Below are 15,411 nucleotides of genomic sequence, written 5' to 3'. Positions count from 1 at the left end.
CATTTGCCTAATAATTCTGCACTCCCTGTAGAATTAAATAGAATTCATTAACATGCAAATATGTTTCACATCAAAAAGGTTTTATAGAGTAAGATACCGCTTGGCTGAAAGGTGCCAGTATATGTGTAAACTGATTAGATGTAATGTGGCTGTATTGAAAGTCTCCACTTTCAGCTGGTGAATTTAAAATATGGAAGAGGGAAGATAATTCAAGCTGCAGCCACTCAGTCATTTCACCTTCTCTTCACTTGAATGTTGCTTTTTATACATTCTTGAGACTCACAGCGTCACTCTGTCCTTCAGGTAGTTGCAAAAGATTAGAAGGTTTACACAAGAGCAAAGAGATTCTCACTGCTGGTCACAGACTTGTTGCCGAAATAAAACTCAAGCAGCTCTCTCCACTTTCTGGGTTCCTGCTCAGGTATTTTAGTGCATTTTTGAAGGGAAATTGCTGCTAGAAATATGCATTAAAAATGCAGAAAGATTTAAAGCTGCACAGTTTGAATCCCTTTAGAAAGTGTAGCAACATTTCTTGTTAAATAAAAACATATCGGTGCAGCTGAAGTTAACCAACTTCACTTTGCAAAGGCTCAAAATCTGGAATGTTTTTTTCCACAGAATAAACCCACATGACAAACTGCATTCCCACAAACCCCGCTGCTCACACACTGAGCTGGAGATGGAAAAGTATCTGGTACACACATGAAAATTCACTTAAGGGGGAGAAAAAAACCCTCCCAGGTGCAGTCGTGTTTCTGAAGGCAAGGAGGCGAAACCATTCCACAGGCCAGTTTCCACTTGGAAAGTCGGGGTTTCCGCCCATTCTTATGGTTGTGCAAATGCTTTTGCACAGTTGCTGCCTTTAAGGAGATCTGGAAAGAGTGAGTGGGTACAACATGGCATCCCAGCATTTCTATTTGAGGGTAATGGGGTTGGCTGTACTGCTGACATTATTAGCTCTTAGAGGTAAGCAAAATCTTTTGTTTTTCTTTGGCTTCTTCTAAGTTTACATCTTTTACTGACTCGAGTGTTTCCAATACCATTAGGTCTTATTTCTGCAGCTGCTTTTTTTTCTTTTTAACTGCACTGGCACTAGTTAAAAAGATGCATTTCTTTACATTTGTTAAGAAAAAAAGGATCATTTTACTATATTCCACAAACTTAAAGTGCAATTGATCCCTTCTGAAATGCATTTTAGAAACCTGCAAAGTCGTCTTTGTTTTCAGTTCATTCTATTTTGTAAGAAGGTTCCACATAGACAGGATTTAAAGTCACTTTAAATGAAAAATCCATCTGAGCAAACTCACATGTGCTTCACATCTGCTTCAATAATCTTCTGTTGAAAAGCCTACAAACACATGCCTCATAAAGAGCTTTTCTTTAAATAAAACAAGAGTGAAACAATCCCTGCATCTTTGAATCTGAAAAGGATCTTTTTTAAAATTAAAGTTTGTTTAAGTCTGAAGAATAAGACAAAGTTAACTAATACGCAGTGATCTAACAAGATATCCAACACTTAAATGGCCCTAACTATGATATGAAACAGTAATGTGAAGGTAAATAGCTGAGGAAAACACTATTAAAGTCATTCTGAAAAAAAGGGAATGTGCTTCTGCTTATTTATGGTTTTCCTCAAACTTCATGGTCTGAAGCACCAGCCTGCAAACCATGTGGTTTCTACAGCAAACGATGTTTCCGGACATGCATCACGCATAGTTTTAGGACTGATGGGTTTTAGCATCCTGCTGTACAGCCACCATGCCCTGGTATCACACAATCAGACTTTTAAAAACTGATCAACGTATTCAACAGATAGCTTTGCTTACAGAGGCTCATGCAAGCAGCTCTGTGAGGTTGCTAGGTACAGTGCAATGCTAATTTTTTCATGCTAAAATACACTTCATTCACAGATCACACGGTTGCTGCAGATTTGTCAGGTGTGCATCCATGACAGGAATCGCCTGTTCCGGCACACCCCAAAGGTGCTCTGTTGGATTAAGGTCTGGTGACTGTGGAGGTCATTTGAGTACAGTGAACTCATTGCCATGTTCAAGAAACCAGTTCGAGATGATTTGTGTGTTATTCCATAGCCATCATAAGATGGTAAACTGTGGTCACACACATGGACATTGTCAGCAAGGCATATTTTAATCAGACCACCCCAGTGTCACAGCAGAAATAGAGACTCGTGAGACCAGGAAACATTTTTTCAGTCTTCCACTGTCTAGTCTTGATGAGCCTGTACAAACTGTAGCCTCAGTTTCCTGTTCTTAGCTGACAGGAGTGGTATTTGAAGTAAGCTTTTACTGCTGTACACCATCTGCTTCAAGGTTCAACAGCATTCAGAGACGCTCTCAGTCATGCCTTTGTTGTAATTGGTTATTTTAGTTACCATTATATTCCTACCAAGTTGAAGCAGTTTGCCCATTCCTCTCTGAGAATGAATCACAGTTTATCATGTTAGCATGATAACATCTGCAAGGCAAAAAGGTTAAACCAAGGATGAAGTTGCTGTCAGGACTCTTGTAGGTACTCAAACAACCAAAGCTGGATTTTGATCATTTGATTAGTTGCTGGAACTACAGAGTAGGTCAGTAAATGAGCCAGTAGGATAAATCATCTAGGGACCTTGAACGTCAGCAGATTGATGCACTATTAAAGATGTCAGGAAGTGGACACATTTCTAATGATGATGGTTAGAGAAAAGAATAATTACACCACTGCAGAGCTGTGGAAATAATGACTAATAATGACTAATAGTACATTATGAAGGCCAAGCTGCTGCAGTACTGAGAACATTCTGAATAAATCTACTTCTCTCCAACTTTATCTCGAATTATGCCACTGAAATGCCTGTACGGCTGTATTTCTGTGCATCTTCCGGTGTTGAGCTCAGTTTTCTGTTTAAATGTTCCGAAACAAACAAAAGACTAAGTTACAGAAACATCACCCAAATGCACGGGGCTCAATACAGTGCAGTAAAACGTCATCTGACTAGATTGGTTTGGTGAACTCTTGGACACGAGTGCTCCAAACATTGGGTCAACAGTGTGCCAGAAGAGATCTAGGAAGTGACCGCAGCACATTTATTTACATGCAAATTTGCCAGAAGCTGCCTTCTTTGGCAACTTGCCGGCTGAGTAAGCACAAGTGAAGGGTGTAAAACTACTGATGCCAACCAGAAAAACTGCTGCACTGCAAACAACATAAAGAAATGCGGACAGATGCTCACCAGCCACTTTGTCAGGCACGCATGTTCAACTGCTTGCTAACTCAAATATCTAATCAGCCAATCACATTGCAGCAACTCAGTATATTTAGACAAGTAGATGCGGTCAAGACGATCTGCTGAAGTTCAAACTGTGCATCACAATGAGGAAGAAAGTGATGTGAGTGACTTTGAATGCAGAGCAGTTGTTAGTGACTGATAGTCTGGTCTAAGTGTTACTGCTGATCGGCATCTGTACGATTTACAGAGAATGAACAAAGAAAAGATACATTATCTAGTTACCAGCAGTTCTCTGCATGAAAATGTCTCGTTGAGGTCAGCAGCCAGAGAATGGCCAGACTGCTTCAAGCTGCTAGGAAAGCAACAGCAACAAGTAACCACTTAAAATAACCATGCTCTTCTGTATGTTTGAGTTCACTGCACTCAAATGGTCTCTACACTCACCAGATCTCAATTTAATAGAGAATCTTTGGGATGTGGTGGAGCGGGATCATGGCTATGTAGCTGGCAAATTTGCAGCAACTGTGTCATTCGGTCATGTCAAAAAATTAGGAATGTTTTTGAATCTGTGTCATTAAGAATGAAGGCTGTTATGAAGGCAAAGTTTGGTGTAGCTAACAAATCATCCAGTGAGTGTGTATAAATGAATAGTATTTATAATTTTGTGAAGATGGCATCAGAAAGAAACAGACACCTTAAGCTGACTGGTTAAAATGTGTGGCTGTTTTAAAGATTAATTATATCTGAGTTAGTTGTTTTTATTATTTATCACCAGTCTAACATACCTGCCACGAAGAAAAGCATTTGTACTGCAGCTCATTATGTCTCTGTTGACTCTCCTTTACAGTATCCAGCGACGGCCACTTACACAAGATCTTGAAGCGAGATGGTAACATCCTTAAACACGTACCTAACATTGTCTTTGTGCGGCTGATAGAAAACTCAACAACATTAAGTATTTTTCAAAATACCATGCCTTTCTTACCCCCCACCCCCTGTTGTGCCTCCATCCAGTGGCAGGAACTGGTACTGCAGCATCACGGTCCTCAGTTGCAGTTCCTTCTTCCAAAGCCAAAGAGTTCCTGGCAAAACTGAGCAGAACCAAGAGGAACCTTTGGGATCGCAGCAGACCGGACGTACAGCAGTGGATCATGCAGTTTATGTACATGGGATATGATGAGCAGGTGAGTTATGTTTCTTCTGAGAGAGGTCAACTTTAAGACTAACTTTATGTTATAGTAAAATACCATTACAACTATTCAGTAATGTCGGATTAGGCGAGTAAAACCAAGAGGAACACTTAAAAATAACTGTATGAGAGTAACACAAACACATACACAGAGAGTACAAAAAGTTGAGACCTTTCATTCATCTCATTTGTTTTTAAGACAAACATTTTCGGTTAAACACTGGTCTGATGGCTGAACGATGCTTGAAACATTCCTCAAAAGGCCAAATCATGAACAGATAAGTACAGGTGCAGGGCTGAACACGCGACAACATGAATTTCCTCTCTCTCACGCACAAGCAGAAACCCACTTACAGCGCCAGATTCAGCTTTCTTCCAGGTCAGCGGCTCTCGTGTAGAACTCACCGGGGACCCTAAGGAGCGAAGGGAACGCAGAAAAAGGAGAGCCGAGTGCACAAAGTAGCTCCCCGCTGCCATTTCTGACAGCTGACAGCATGTGTTTCACCCCGCTACAGCAGTATTTCTCCAACAGCGCCATGTTGACACCTTGTGCTAATGCCATTTGCTGTTGCTTCCTTTAAAAGGCCAAAGCTGTCATAGCATCGGCCTTTTCAGCGTTTGCCTTTCATGCAGGTCTGTTTGCCACAGCTATGCCTGCTGGCAGTCTTGGTGGTCATCTTATCAGCACCCTGTGCGTCTGCTGGCTTCAGACTTCTATTGAGTTTATTAACAAGTGACATCCGTGGTGTTTTTGTCTCACCAGAGGCTGGAGGCCGACATGGCGTACTGGAGGGACCACGCGCGTGCCAACGACCCCGGCCGTCAGCACCACTATGATGAAAACGCTCCCATTGCCCCGCAAGATCCTTCTTCTTACAGACACGGCGCTAATGTTAACTACGACTACTATTAACCACAGACACGCACACATCTGGGTGCATATCAGTCCCATCAGAGTGTGGTACATTAAGCAGCATTCATTCCCAGGAGACATACCCTCACTCCAACTTTAAATTAGGTGTACTAAAAGGAATCATTTGCATTATGAGCAGATTTATGCACTCACTGCATTGAGAATACAAGCACCAAAGGTTTTGGATCTTTCAGTTAGTCGCCTTCTATCTCTTTAGTCTCACACCTGTTCAAGTACTTCACAGGTATTCTGTCTTTTGTGTAGTGTAGCCCCTTGAAAATCATCCTTTGACCCCCTTCTTTATATATTTCTCATGATAATTTTCTCTCTTTCTACATACTAATTCTAAAATAATTTTTATTCATAGACATCCACCTGCCCGACAACTACAGCTGGTTTCCTCTCTGCCTTTACCTGTAAATAAAGACGTAGCTCTGTACTTCTTTGGCTCTGCCATGTTTTTTTTCTTAAATCTGACTCAACAGTAGGTGAGTGTCTTTAACCATCAACATCAAACGCAAAGTATTGGAAATATTTTATTAAAATAGCATCTTCACCCGAAATAATTAATCAACAAACACGGAAGATGTTGTGAAAAGCAAATCTGTAACAGTCTTTCTAGGTTTATCCCAGCCCTGCGGTGCGCTGCATGGACAGCCAACAGGGTGCCGGCACGCCACTGATCGAAGGACAAAACATCCAGTGAAAAAAACCAAATTCAGATAGCTTGTTTCTACAGACAAAACACAAAGTAAACACAAAGCACAGATGCACAGTGCAAGCTGTTTGCAGAATTCTCATGTCGGCGATTTAAATAGCAAAAGCATAAATTCACAAAAGAAAGTAGATTGAGGCAAGTTTCTTGCCTTCAGTTTGTTGCCTCTGATTCTGGCTCGTCTGTCACACAAGCTGCAGTAAGGCGGCCTTACTGACACTAAAATCGTAGGTCCAGTGCAGGCCAACAGTCTGTAAAATACGTTTTAAGAGTAGGATGTCTCTGCTTGTCAAAAAAAAAAAAAGACTCCATTTCCCAGAGTGCAGCAATCAGCAGTGTATTTCACAAAGCTGCACTTTAAGGAGTCTTAAGATCTTTGTGTTGAGGTGGAACAGTAAGGCTCAGTTGTGTCTGGGTCTTCCTTTCTTCATGCGGGCAGCTTTAGGTTTGGGGATGTACTGGTTGTTAGCCTGGTGCTCCAGCTCTCTGCTGAAGTACTGAATTGTTTTGTTTAAGCCTTCCTCCAGGGGCACCTGTCAACACAAGACAACACATCAAACGCTGACATACTACCAGGAGGAACAGGAGGTATTCGACACCTCGGAGTCGAATACCTTCCCTTAACCGATCATTTAGCATCTCACATCACTGACAGTCCGGCTAATACAGCCCCCTGTCATATATATTCACAGCCTGCACTTCTCTTTCCGAGTTAAGGTGTTGAATTCATAGGAATAATTGTAAATATTATGAAGTCACGGTGTGACTGGTCTTTGATGTTTTGGATGAATTCATTTATTTTTCCCTCAGGAGGTTAAAGAGGTAACAGTGAGATTGATACTGGATGATATTGAATGTAGCTATCATCTATAAGCTCTTTTTTTCCTGTTTCAAACTGTGCTGCCTTTAACTTTAATATTCCCTCCCTTCACCCCCAACCGGTTGCGACAGATGGCCGCCTCTCCCTGAGCCCAATTCTGCTGGAGGTTTCTTCCCGTTAAAGAGTTTTTCCTTCCCATTGTTACCTAGGTATGTGCTCATAGGGGGTTTTCTCTGATTTTTATGTATTATTGTGGGTCTTTACCTTACAATATCAAACACCTGGAGGTAGCTGTTGTTGTGTTTTGGCGATATATAAATAAAACTGAATTGAACTGAACATGCTAACTGAGACCTGTTAACTCTAGAGTCTGAAATGTGCCAAACTGATGGGAGGAATAGCTGCTTGGCTAAGCTCATCACTGATTTTTTCCCCGTGGCATAACTCCCCAAACTTCTGCTTTTATAAAGATTAGCAGCATCCAGCTGGTATTTACCCTGCTAATTCCTATCGACACAGTACTTTGTTTTCACAGGACTGCAAAGAGTTTCTTTTACACTTAATCGCAAGTCTATGTATAACAGTCTCATGTGTAAATAAACTTTAAATTATGTAACATTTTTAACACTCAGCTCAGTCACTATTAAAAACTTCAGGACATCAAGTATACTGATGGTGGAAGACAGCATGTGTGCACTACAAATATCTCAGAATAATCTCGGCGTGCGTCACACGTACCACCGGTTCCCAGCCAAGCATCATCTTGGCTTTGCGGATGTCGGGTCTTCTCCTCTGTGGGTCATCCTGGGCCTCAGGAAGAAACTGGATCTGGCTTCGGCTCACTGCGTGTGTGTACATGGTAGTGTTTTAAAGGACAGCAGGGAGGAGGATGTTATTATTCTTCACAGAGCCAACTGAAGGGACTGTTTTACTTTTAGGGAACTACATTCAGTGCCAGGTTTGGCCCTGGCTGTTTACTATGAAAGTAAGTCAGAGACTGCAATATGATGTCACACTATAGTGACTGGTAATGTAAGACACTATACCAGTAAAACATACCAACCAAACAAACAAACATGCATCTCTTTGCAGAGACCACAAAGACAAAAAAAGAAATTCCACCTTAAATAACCCTTGACACCCCCGAGGTTACGCCTGGTTTTGATAGTGCTGGACCAATCACAACTATTCATTCAATACAGAGTGTGTTTCACATGATGACAAACATTTCACACTGTGGTCTGTTTTTCCATCACTCAGAGATTTGGTGGCTGCAACTGAGTTTACACTTTTCCAATATCATCAAAAAACTAAAATGAAACTTCTAGACTTATTTGTTTACCACTGCAAAACAATGAAACACCTCCTTCTTGGTGTTTCTGCAGTGCAGGATTTAAATTTAAAGTGTGTACTTAAGGAGTCATCCCTCCTCCTATGTGAGAACTCGATAACACAACCGTCTTTTTCACTCTGCTGGGCACCACAATTTACAAAATTTAATTTAAAATCCATAAACAGTTTACTGAGGTAATAAAGCAGACATCAACACTCCTTTTCACATTTTTTTAATATATCTATTTTCAACATATAGATAGATTTTTTTGGTGCCAACAAAGGAAATGCCCCCTGTTGGTCACAGGAAAGAGTGCAGGTTTAGGGCACTTCCACCTCACTATTCAGACCCCAAAGGTTCATCTTTTATCATACACTCTGTGGGCATAAGATGCTGCCAGACTTCCCAAGACACACTTTTAAACAAACCTTCCTTGCACGTATACACACGTTTAAAAAAAGAAAAGAAACCAGCAGGTATAACTCTCATGACTTATCGTTGTCTTAGAACTGCTCTGCAGACTGGAGCCTCTACTACCACAAATAAGTAACACTGAATGTTTCTCCCACTGAAAAACGCTACGTCCAGATGAACACTGAGTAACACTGATCAACACATGATATACACAACACTGTATCATCTGACATATTGTCACTTCTTTTGGTTATTTTGTCACATGAGGTCACTTTTTGCAGCCCATTTAAAGCTTGTGAACCTTCACCTGTCACCAATCCACTGGAATACACCTTACATCCATCAACTTATCACATTCTTGGATTCTGGTTATGACCGAGCAATCTTTCATGGTTCTCTGCCTCAGGCATGTTCTCATTAGCATACTTCATGCTGAGGCCCGCTGACATCCCCATTGCAGCTGACGCTATTTTGGTTGCATTTATGGTTAGCTGTGATTTGCTCCAAACAAGAAAGTGATCCTGCTTTTAAATGTCCTGCCGACTTCCTCCCTGTGAGGGCGACCTTATACCACCAGGATAAAACGATGACGAGGCATGAGCTGGTACAGGCCGCACAAGACTTACCAACAAGACTTTTAATGAGGCGAGCAAACTCCAATATAGTGTGCTCTTCTGGGTTTCCCTGAAAAACAAATTAATCCATTACATCAGAGTCAGCAAGTGTCAGACACACAGAATCAATTTGCCTTTCAATTTATGAAACGCTGCCACATATTATGAACTCACCAGATTGACTGGACTGCTGATGTTGCTGTTCATCAGCAAGACAAGGCCATTCACCAGATCACTGGAAAACACAGACAGGAGCACGCTCTATTTTTAATATGAAGGACACTTTATGAACATGCACAGATTTCTTTAATCAGAACACCGTGTATACTCCACGTGGCATCTATGCAAGTGTATCAGCATACCCTGACTGACACTTGTTTCACTCTCACTCTCCCTAACACACACACACACACACACACACACACACACACACACACACACACGTGCACACTGAGATAAGACTGTCCAACTCTGGAAAAGTTAATTTAGAATTTAGCAGGTTAACAATCTGATATCAAAAATAAACACAGGGACAGTTAAGGGAACTTAATTGTGATTTTTGTTTCTATTACATTTAATAATATGTTATATTTAATTAACTCTGATGGAGCAGCTGTGTGATGGCCGTATTCAGGATGTACCCTGCCTCTTAAACAGCTGAGCTGGATAAGCAGTTAAGAAAATCTACGATGAAATAGACAAAGCAGCATGTTTGAACCTCACCCCAGATCTCAACTTATTCTAACGAGATACACAAAGTTTATTTGTCCACTTCCCGAACTGAGGCACAATTCATACCAACAGCCAAAGAGGAGTCCTAGACCTGCGCCGGCAGAAACTTGATGTGAACTTCTTCACACCAATGAATCTTTTAGTGCTGCTCCCCAAATTGTTCATTATTTATTACATTATTTATAAATAATTCTGCAAATTTTCTTTATAACTTCAACCATATTTATTACGGCTTTTCACCCAATGTTTCTTCCTTTGAAAAATCTAAAACTTGAGTTCATTCCTTTTCTCATCATATTACTTTATTTATTGACACAGTTACCGTTTACATAAACACTTTATGGTACATTTGCTGTTAATTTCCAAGGATTTACTTTCACTTAGAAATCCAACTATTTGTTTTCCTTTTGATCACTCACAAAGAAACTTCAATGCAAAATTGAATGCATGAATGAATGCTGTTTGTAAATTCTGTAAAAACTTTTAATAAAACATTTTAGAACTGAAATCATGAAATTCTCCAGTGTGCATCTTTAATTGCTTGGTGTGAAAGTTTAGATCTGATTAGCTTTAGGTGTTAGTTATGAAATACATTTTTTTCTGGAGGGTCAACTTCAAGAAAAGCTACCCAAAGACTGTTTACACAACACGAAAGTCATACAGGGCATCAGGTAAATGCTACGATCAGATACGAGAGCTTCAAATGCTCTGTGCTTCTGATCCCTGTTGCTCAGTCTGACGAAATGAAACCAGTAAATACTCTTTGAACTTACACCACGCTTCTTTACTTTATATTAAAATCTACAAAAGTGTAAAACTCTACCCACAAACATATCTTTCATACAGTTTAATGCCACCATGAACAAAAGCCTCACTCTGGTTTACATTGGCATATGTGTGTGTACAGAGACTGCTTAATATTTCATATTAAAAGTTATTTGTCATTATTAGTATTTTTTTGTTATAGTATTTGAAACAGGTGACACACAATACTGTGCAAAAGTCTTGAGCCACACCTCATTTCATTTATAAAGAAATGTTCAGTAAAGAATAACCAAATATAAATGGAAATAGAGTAGATAAGGTAAAAAAACAAAAAAAACAAAACAGGGTTTTTACATTACTAACAAGTCATAATATTTGGTATTAACTAATTAATTTAACATAGTCTAAACTCTCTTTGATGGCTTTCTTTAATTTCTTTATGTAGTCTTCAGGAATAGTTCTCCAGGCAGCTTCAAGGACATTCAAAGCTCTTCTTTGAATGTTGGCTGCCTTTTGCTCTGTTCTCCGCTTCAATAATGTCGAGGTTGGATCTTTGGGGAGGCTAATCCACGACTGACAGCCTTGGGCTACCCTGGCGAGATTTGAAAACGGGGTTTTCGTCTGAAAATGCTTTTACTGCATTATCAGTGTGTTTCGAGTCATGCTGAAAAATGAAGGTGTTGCCAATCAGCAGCTTTTTAGGTGGTATGAATGGTGTCTCAAAATCTGACTGTACTTCTCAGACTTCAAACACCACTGGCTGAAATGAGTCTCCACTGTGTTTTACAGATGGCTGTACACACTCACTGTTGACCTCTTCCAAACATACACAAGATTTACAGTGGCAACGATCGTGTGTCAGGCCTCTGCTAGACTTTTTCTGGTCTCTTAAAAACTTGACTTTCAGATACTGTTCGTTTGTTGTAGATAGTTTACTTTAGGCCTGCCACTTGACATATTTCGACAAGCAGTGTATTCGTAATATATTTGAGGAAACTGAATAAGTTTTCAGCTAAAAGCTCTTGTAAAAATACTATTTTATGAATGTCAAACTATGTTATCTTTATTATTATTTTTCGTAGACTCAACTAAAGAAATGCAAATTATGTGACCATAACAAAGTGCTTCAATATGCAATTTAAAATTATTTTTCTGCTAAGACACAGGATCATCCTTTGAATCAGGTGCCTTGTTATACATGATTGATTCATAGGTCAGTGCTGAGCGTCTTACTAAATAAAGCTGAAAATACAAGAACTGGACTGAAAACGAGTGAAAAAGCAACAAATGTCTAAAAAAAAAAACTTTGTATGATCTTCAGAAAGCCTTGAGAGCTATTGCTCAAGATTACTTCAAAAAATGGAAGGAAAGTTTGGCTCTTTGGAAGCAAAATAAAAATAAAAGGGGGTGTGGCTTAAGAGTTGTTTAAGATAATGAGACAATGGAGATCGATGAGAAAAATTGTGCATTTCAGGGATGAATATAATGGGTTTAATTTAGTAAACTTACCTTACATACTGAAAGGCTCTTGTCTGGGAGCCGGTACCGTAAACCTAGAAGAAGAAATAAAATAAACAGGCTATCCTTGAGTGATGAGCAAGCTGACATTGTAAAATGTCAAAGTCAAGGCCAAGGTTAGCATGTGTTACCCTGTGTAAATACCCTCAGAAGCAGAGTCCCCTTTGGACCTCTGGATGCATGTTATTCCCCTGCTCCCATTCCTTACATTTCTCTCTACTGCATCCATATTTGGTTTCAATGTAATGCTTTTAAACCACTTTTACGATGTCAAAGAAATTATGTTAAATAGGTCAGGATCTAGATTTGAAATAATAAAACCCCATCCTTTAATTTTCAGTTAAAGAAAATTATATGTAATATGAATATTAAACCATCTTCCATGTGGGACTAATCCAATGTGCTTTAAAATGATCCCGATGTGCCTCGATACTTGCAGCACATACAAATGAGGTGAAAGCCGAGCAAGTAAAAAACTTAAAATGCATACAGTGAGAGGTTCTCCTTGAAGAGCCTGAAGGATGAAGTTACTGACAACCCGTCCGTCGTTCATGTGCATACGGGAGCCGAACGTGTTGAAGATTCTTGCCACTCTCACCTCTACACCCTCCTGTAAGCAAAGGAGAACCGAGAACTTGTTAACTCTGAGGTGTCTGAATACTTTTTAAGGATCTCAATACTCAATCCTCACATACATAATCACCTCCACTTGTCAAAAATCAGTAAATAATCGAGGCCAAGTAGAGGATAGATACTCTGCTTGATCCCAGAGTGAGAAAGTTCTTCCTTATTTTAAATCCATGGACCTTCTTAAGTCACTCTCATGCACCACCACAAACTACTTCAGATGCTACGTGGAATCGTCTTTGGTCGTGTAATATGAATAAAAACATGAAAATTATGGAAATTGCTCTCTTGAAAATGTGGAACATGAAATTCAACAGGCACATCCTGCAAATATATTCAGTGTGGTGAGGATCAAGGACACAATGAGGACAACATGATGAAGAGGTCTCGAAAGGGCTGTGCGTGTGTGCTCATGTAACCCCGTCCCGTAAATAATGGTAAACTTCTACACACTCAGCAGGGTTACTTTTCCTCCACTACTCTCAGTCCATGCACCTCACCGAAGATGTTGGTGAAAACAGTCTAAGAGGAAATTAGTACACTTACGACAATAGACAATAAATAAGAACCATGAACAGAGTTGACAGGACTCTCAGGAATATGCCATTTTTAAGAAACGGTAGCCCTGGATATCTGTGATTCTATGTTCTGATCATGAGCCAGACTGACTAAATTTAAATTACTTGCAGCTACATTACCTGTGGGATACCTTTAGGAACACCACCCATAATATAACTTCTTGGATAAAAAGAAGAAAAAAATAAATATGAATAAATAAATATGAATCAAAGCACAGGATGCAATTCTAAAAACATAATAATTAGAGATTTATAAATATGTACCAATACGTGCCGAATTGCAGATGAAACACTGAATACTTGCCCCGTAGGATAAATCATTAGTGCCAGGATGAGGCTGTTCCACCATTAAACAGAGTGAAAAATGACTCCAGTGTACAGACGAAGAAGACTGACAAGTTCAGACAAAATACCTGGAACCTCTAAACTCTGACGTTGAAAAACCTGCAAATTAGCATTAAGCTAATGCGGTCTTAGACACACTGTGACTGCATAACTGCAAATATTGAAAGATCACTTAACCAGTGAACACAAAAGTCTTAATGTAAGCATTGGTATGCATGTAAGCTACAACTATATACATATACATCTATATAATCACCCTCTTCTATATAAATAAAAGAGTGTGATCAAAAAGTTCTGGGAATGGGGCCTATAAAAATGAAAAACACCTGATTTTAATTTGCCTAATCTCTGCAGATGAAAGAAAACATCAACTTGGGTTTCAAACTGACCTACATTTAGTAATGGATCATGACTGGTGTTAAGAGCTGGATCTCCAAGCTAAATCAAAGACACTTGAAAAGGTCAGAGTGTTCAAACCTAAAGGCGGTTCAAGCCCAGTGTCAAGCTGTTAATGCAGAGTTTTGTTTGGCCCCCTGAGGTGTCAGAGTAAGAAAATTCACAGAACTGTGCTGAGTGCCAGTGAGCCTGGAGACTATTTTCGGCACACCAACATAATTTTCTCTCTCAACCTGGACTGATCCAGATGAGACTCCATGCAAATTTGCCCACTTCATGAAAAAAGAAAATTTGATTAAGGGATTGCCATTTTTACACACCACAGGAGACCCAGCTTCAGGGGACATAGCTACATTTTTAGAGTGAACATAAAAAATATTTAAAAAAAAAAAAAAAAAATCAGACGCACTGAAAAGAGCCTGAGGTGCATGACAACATGATGCTAAACAGGAAACCCGCCAAATCTAAATTCGGCACAGTTTTCCATGTTTAAAAGGTCCATTTCCAGAACCTTTTAATCCCCCACTCCTCATGTTTCATTCATATTTCATGCTGAACATTTTCTACAGGTTGTACACACTGCTTAGCCAGTCACTCAAAACTGGCAGGTTTCTACCTTCAAAAATATTTCAAGTGAAGCTCCAGCTGAATAATTTTATTCACTTTCATATGTTGAAGCATAAATCTGATAATATTGGGGAGGAGGACATATTGCACTCCATCATTTCTAACAGTCTCCAACTTTTCAGCATGATTTCAGATACTAATGAAGAAACAGGAAGTTGTGCTCCACTACAGGCTGTACAGTAGTATACAGTACTGTGCAAAAGTCTTGAGTCACACCTCATTTCTTTATATTTTGCTTCCAGGAAGTCAGAGTTTTGTTTCTTTTTTTTTTTTTAATTGGTCTTGAGGTTTTGCAAAGTTTTTCTTTGGACACTGGCTGCTTTTTCACTCAATTTCAGTCCAGTTCTTGCACCTGACCATTTTCAGAGGAATTTCGTCTGTTAACCCTTAACCAAGGCATGAAGCAGTGTTGTCTATACACAACAGAGTACTCAGCAAAGAAAAAAATCAAATTGTATGTTTAGCCACTTTGTTACTAACAGCATGTTGCCTAAACCACACAAGGTGTTTCCTAAAGAACTATTAGCTGAAAACTTATCTCAACATGGTGTGCAGTGTGCCCTTAAAAATTTGATGAAACTGGACAAATTGAGGAC

The 15,411-nt window shown here is 39.6% G+C and overlaps 2 protein-coding genes across 3 annotated transcripts in view; one reads left to right on the top strand and one right to left on the bottom strand.

Moving 5' to 3' along the window:
- The first annotated feature begins 826 nt into the window (after positions 1 to 826).
- On the top strand, positions 827 to 5,780 carry ecrg4a (ECRG4 augurin precursor a). Its single transcript, XM_085373991.1, has 4 exons — positions 827 to 966; positions 4,077 to 4,118; positions 4,244 to 4,413; positions 5,182 to 5,780. The coding sequence occupies exons 1-4, from the start codon at positions 897 to 899 to the stop codon at positions 5,329 to 5,331; spliced, it is 432 nt and encodes a 143-aa protein (XP_085230117.1). The 5' UTR covers positions 827 to 896; the 3' UTR covers positions 5,332 to 5,780.
- uxs1 (UDP-glucuronate decarboxylase 1) overlaps positions 5,720 to 15,411 on the bottom strand; it is a 35,318-nt gene continuing 25,626 nt past the window's right edge. The window contains exons 8-13 of one of the 2 annotated variants that reach the window (XM_085373990.1): positions 12,733 to 12,852; positions 12,234 to 12,277; positions 9,402 to 9,462; positions 9,240 to 9,297; positions 7,605 to 7,708; positions 5,720 to 6,579 (exon numbers count right to left, since the gene is read on the bottom strand). In XM_085373990.1, the coding sequence (XP_085230116.1) occupies positions 6,448 to 6,579; positions 7,605 to 7,708; positions 9,240 to 9,297; positions 9,402 to 9,462; positions 12,234 to 12,277; positions 12,733 to 12,852 (519 nt within the window). In that variant the 3' untranslated portion in view covers positions 5,720 to 6,447. The remainder of the gene's footprint in view (positions 6,580 to 7,604; positions 7,709 to 9,239; positions 9,298 to 9,401; positions 9,463 to 12,233; positions 12,278 to 12,732; positions 12,853 to 15,411) is intronic. The other variant, XM_085373989.1, reaches the window with a different exon arrangement.

The sequence above is a fragment of the Diplotaxodon limnothrissa genome, linkage group LG16 (assembly GCF_057381915.1).
Source record: "Diplotaxodon limnothrissa isolate DT_005_m linkage group LG16, D_limnothrissa_male_GT1.1, whole genome shotgun sequence".
NCBI lineage: Eukaryota > Metazoa > Chordata > Actinopteri > Cichliformes > Cichlidae > Diplotaxodon > Diplotaxodon limnothrissa.
Note: the sequence above shows the minus strand (reverse complement) of the source record. Positions and strands in the feature narration are given on the sequence as shown.

Bases quoted from the DNA above. Each gene is read 5' to 3' on its own strand.
- ecrg4a (XM_085373991.1), top strand. From the start codon at position 897: ATGGCATCCCAGCATTTCTATTTGAGGGTAATGGGGTTGGCTGTACTG. The intron at 967-4,076 runs GTAAGCAAAATC...TCTCCTTTACAG, and splicing joins GACATTATTAGCTCTTAGAG to TATCCAGCGACGGCCACTTA. The intron at 4,119-4,243 runs GTAACATCCTTA...GCCTCCATCCAG, and splicing joins CAAGATCTTGAAGCGAGATG to TGGCAGGAACTGGTACTGCA.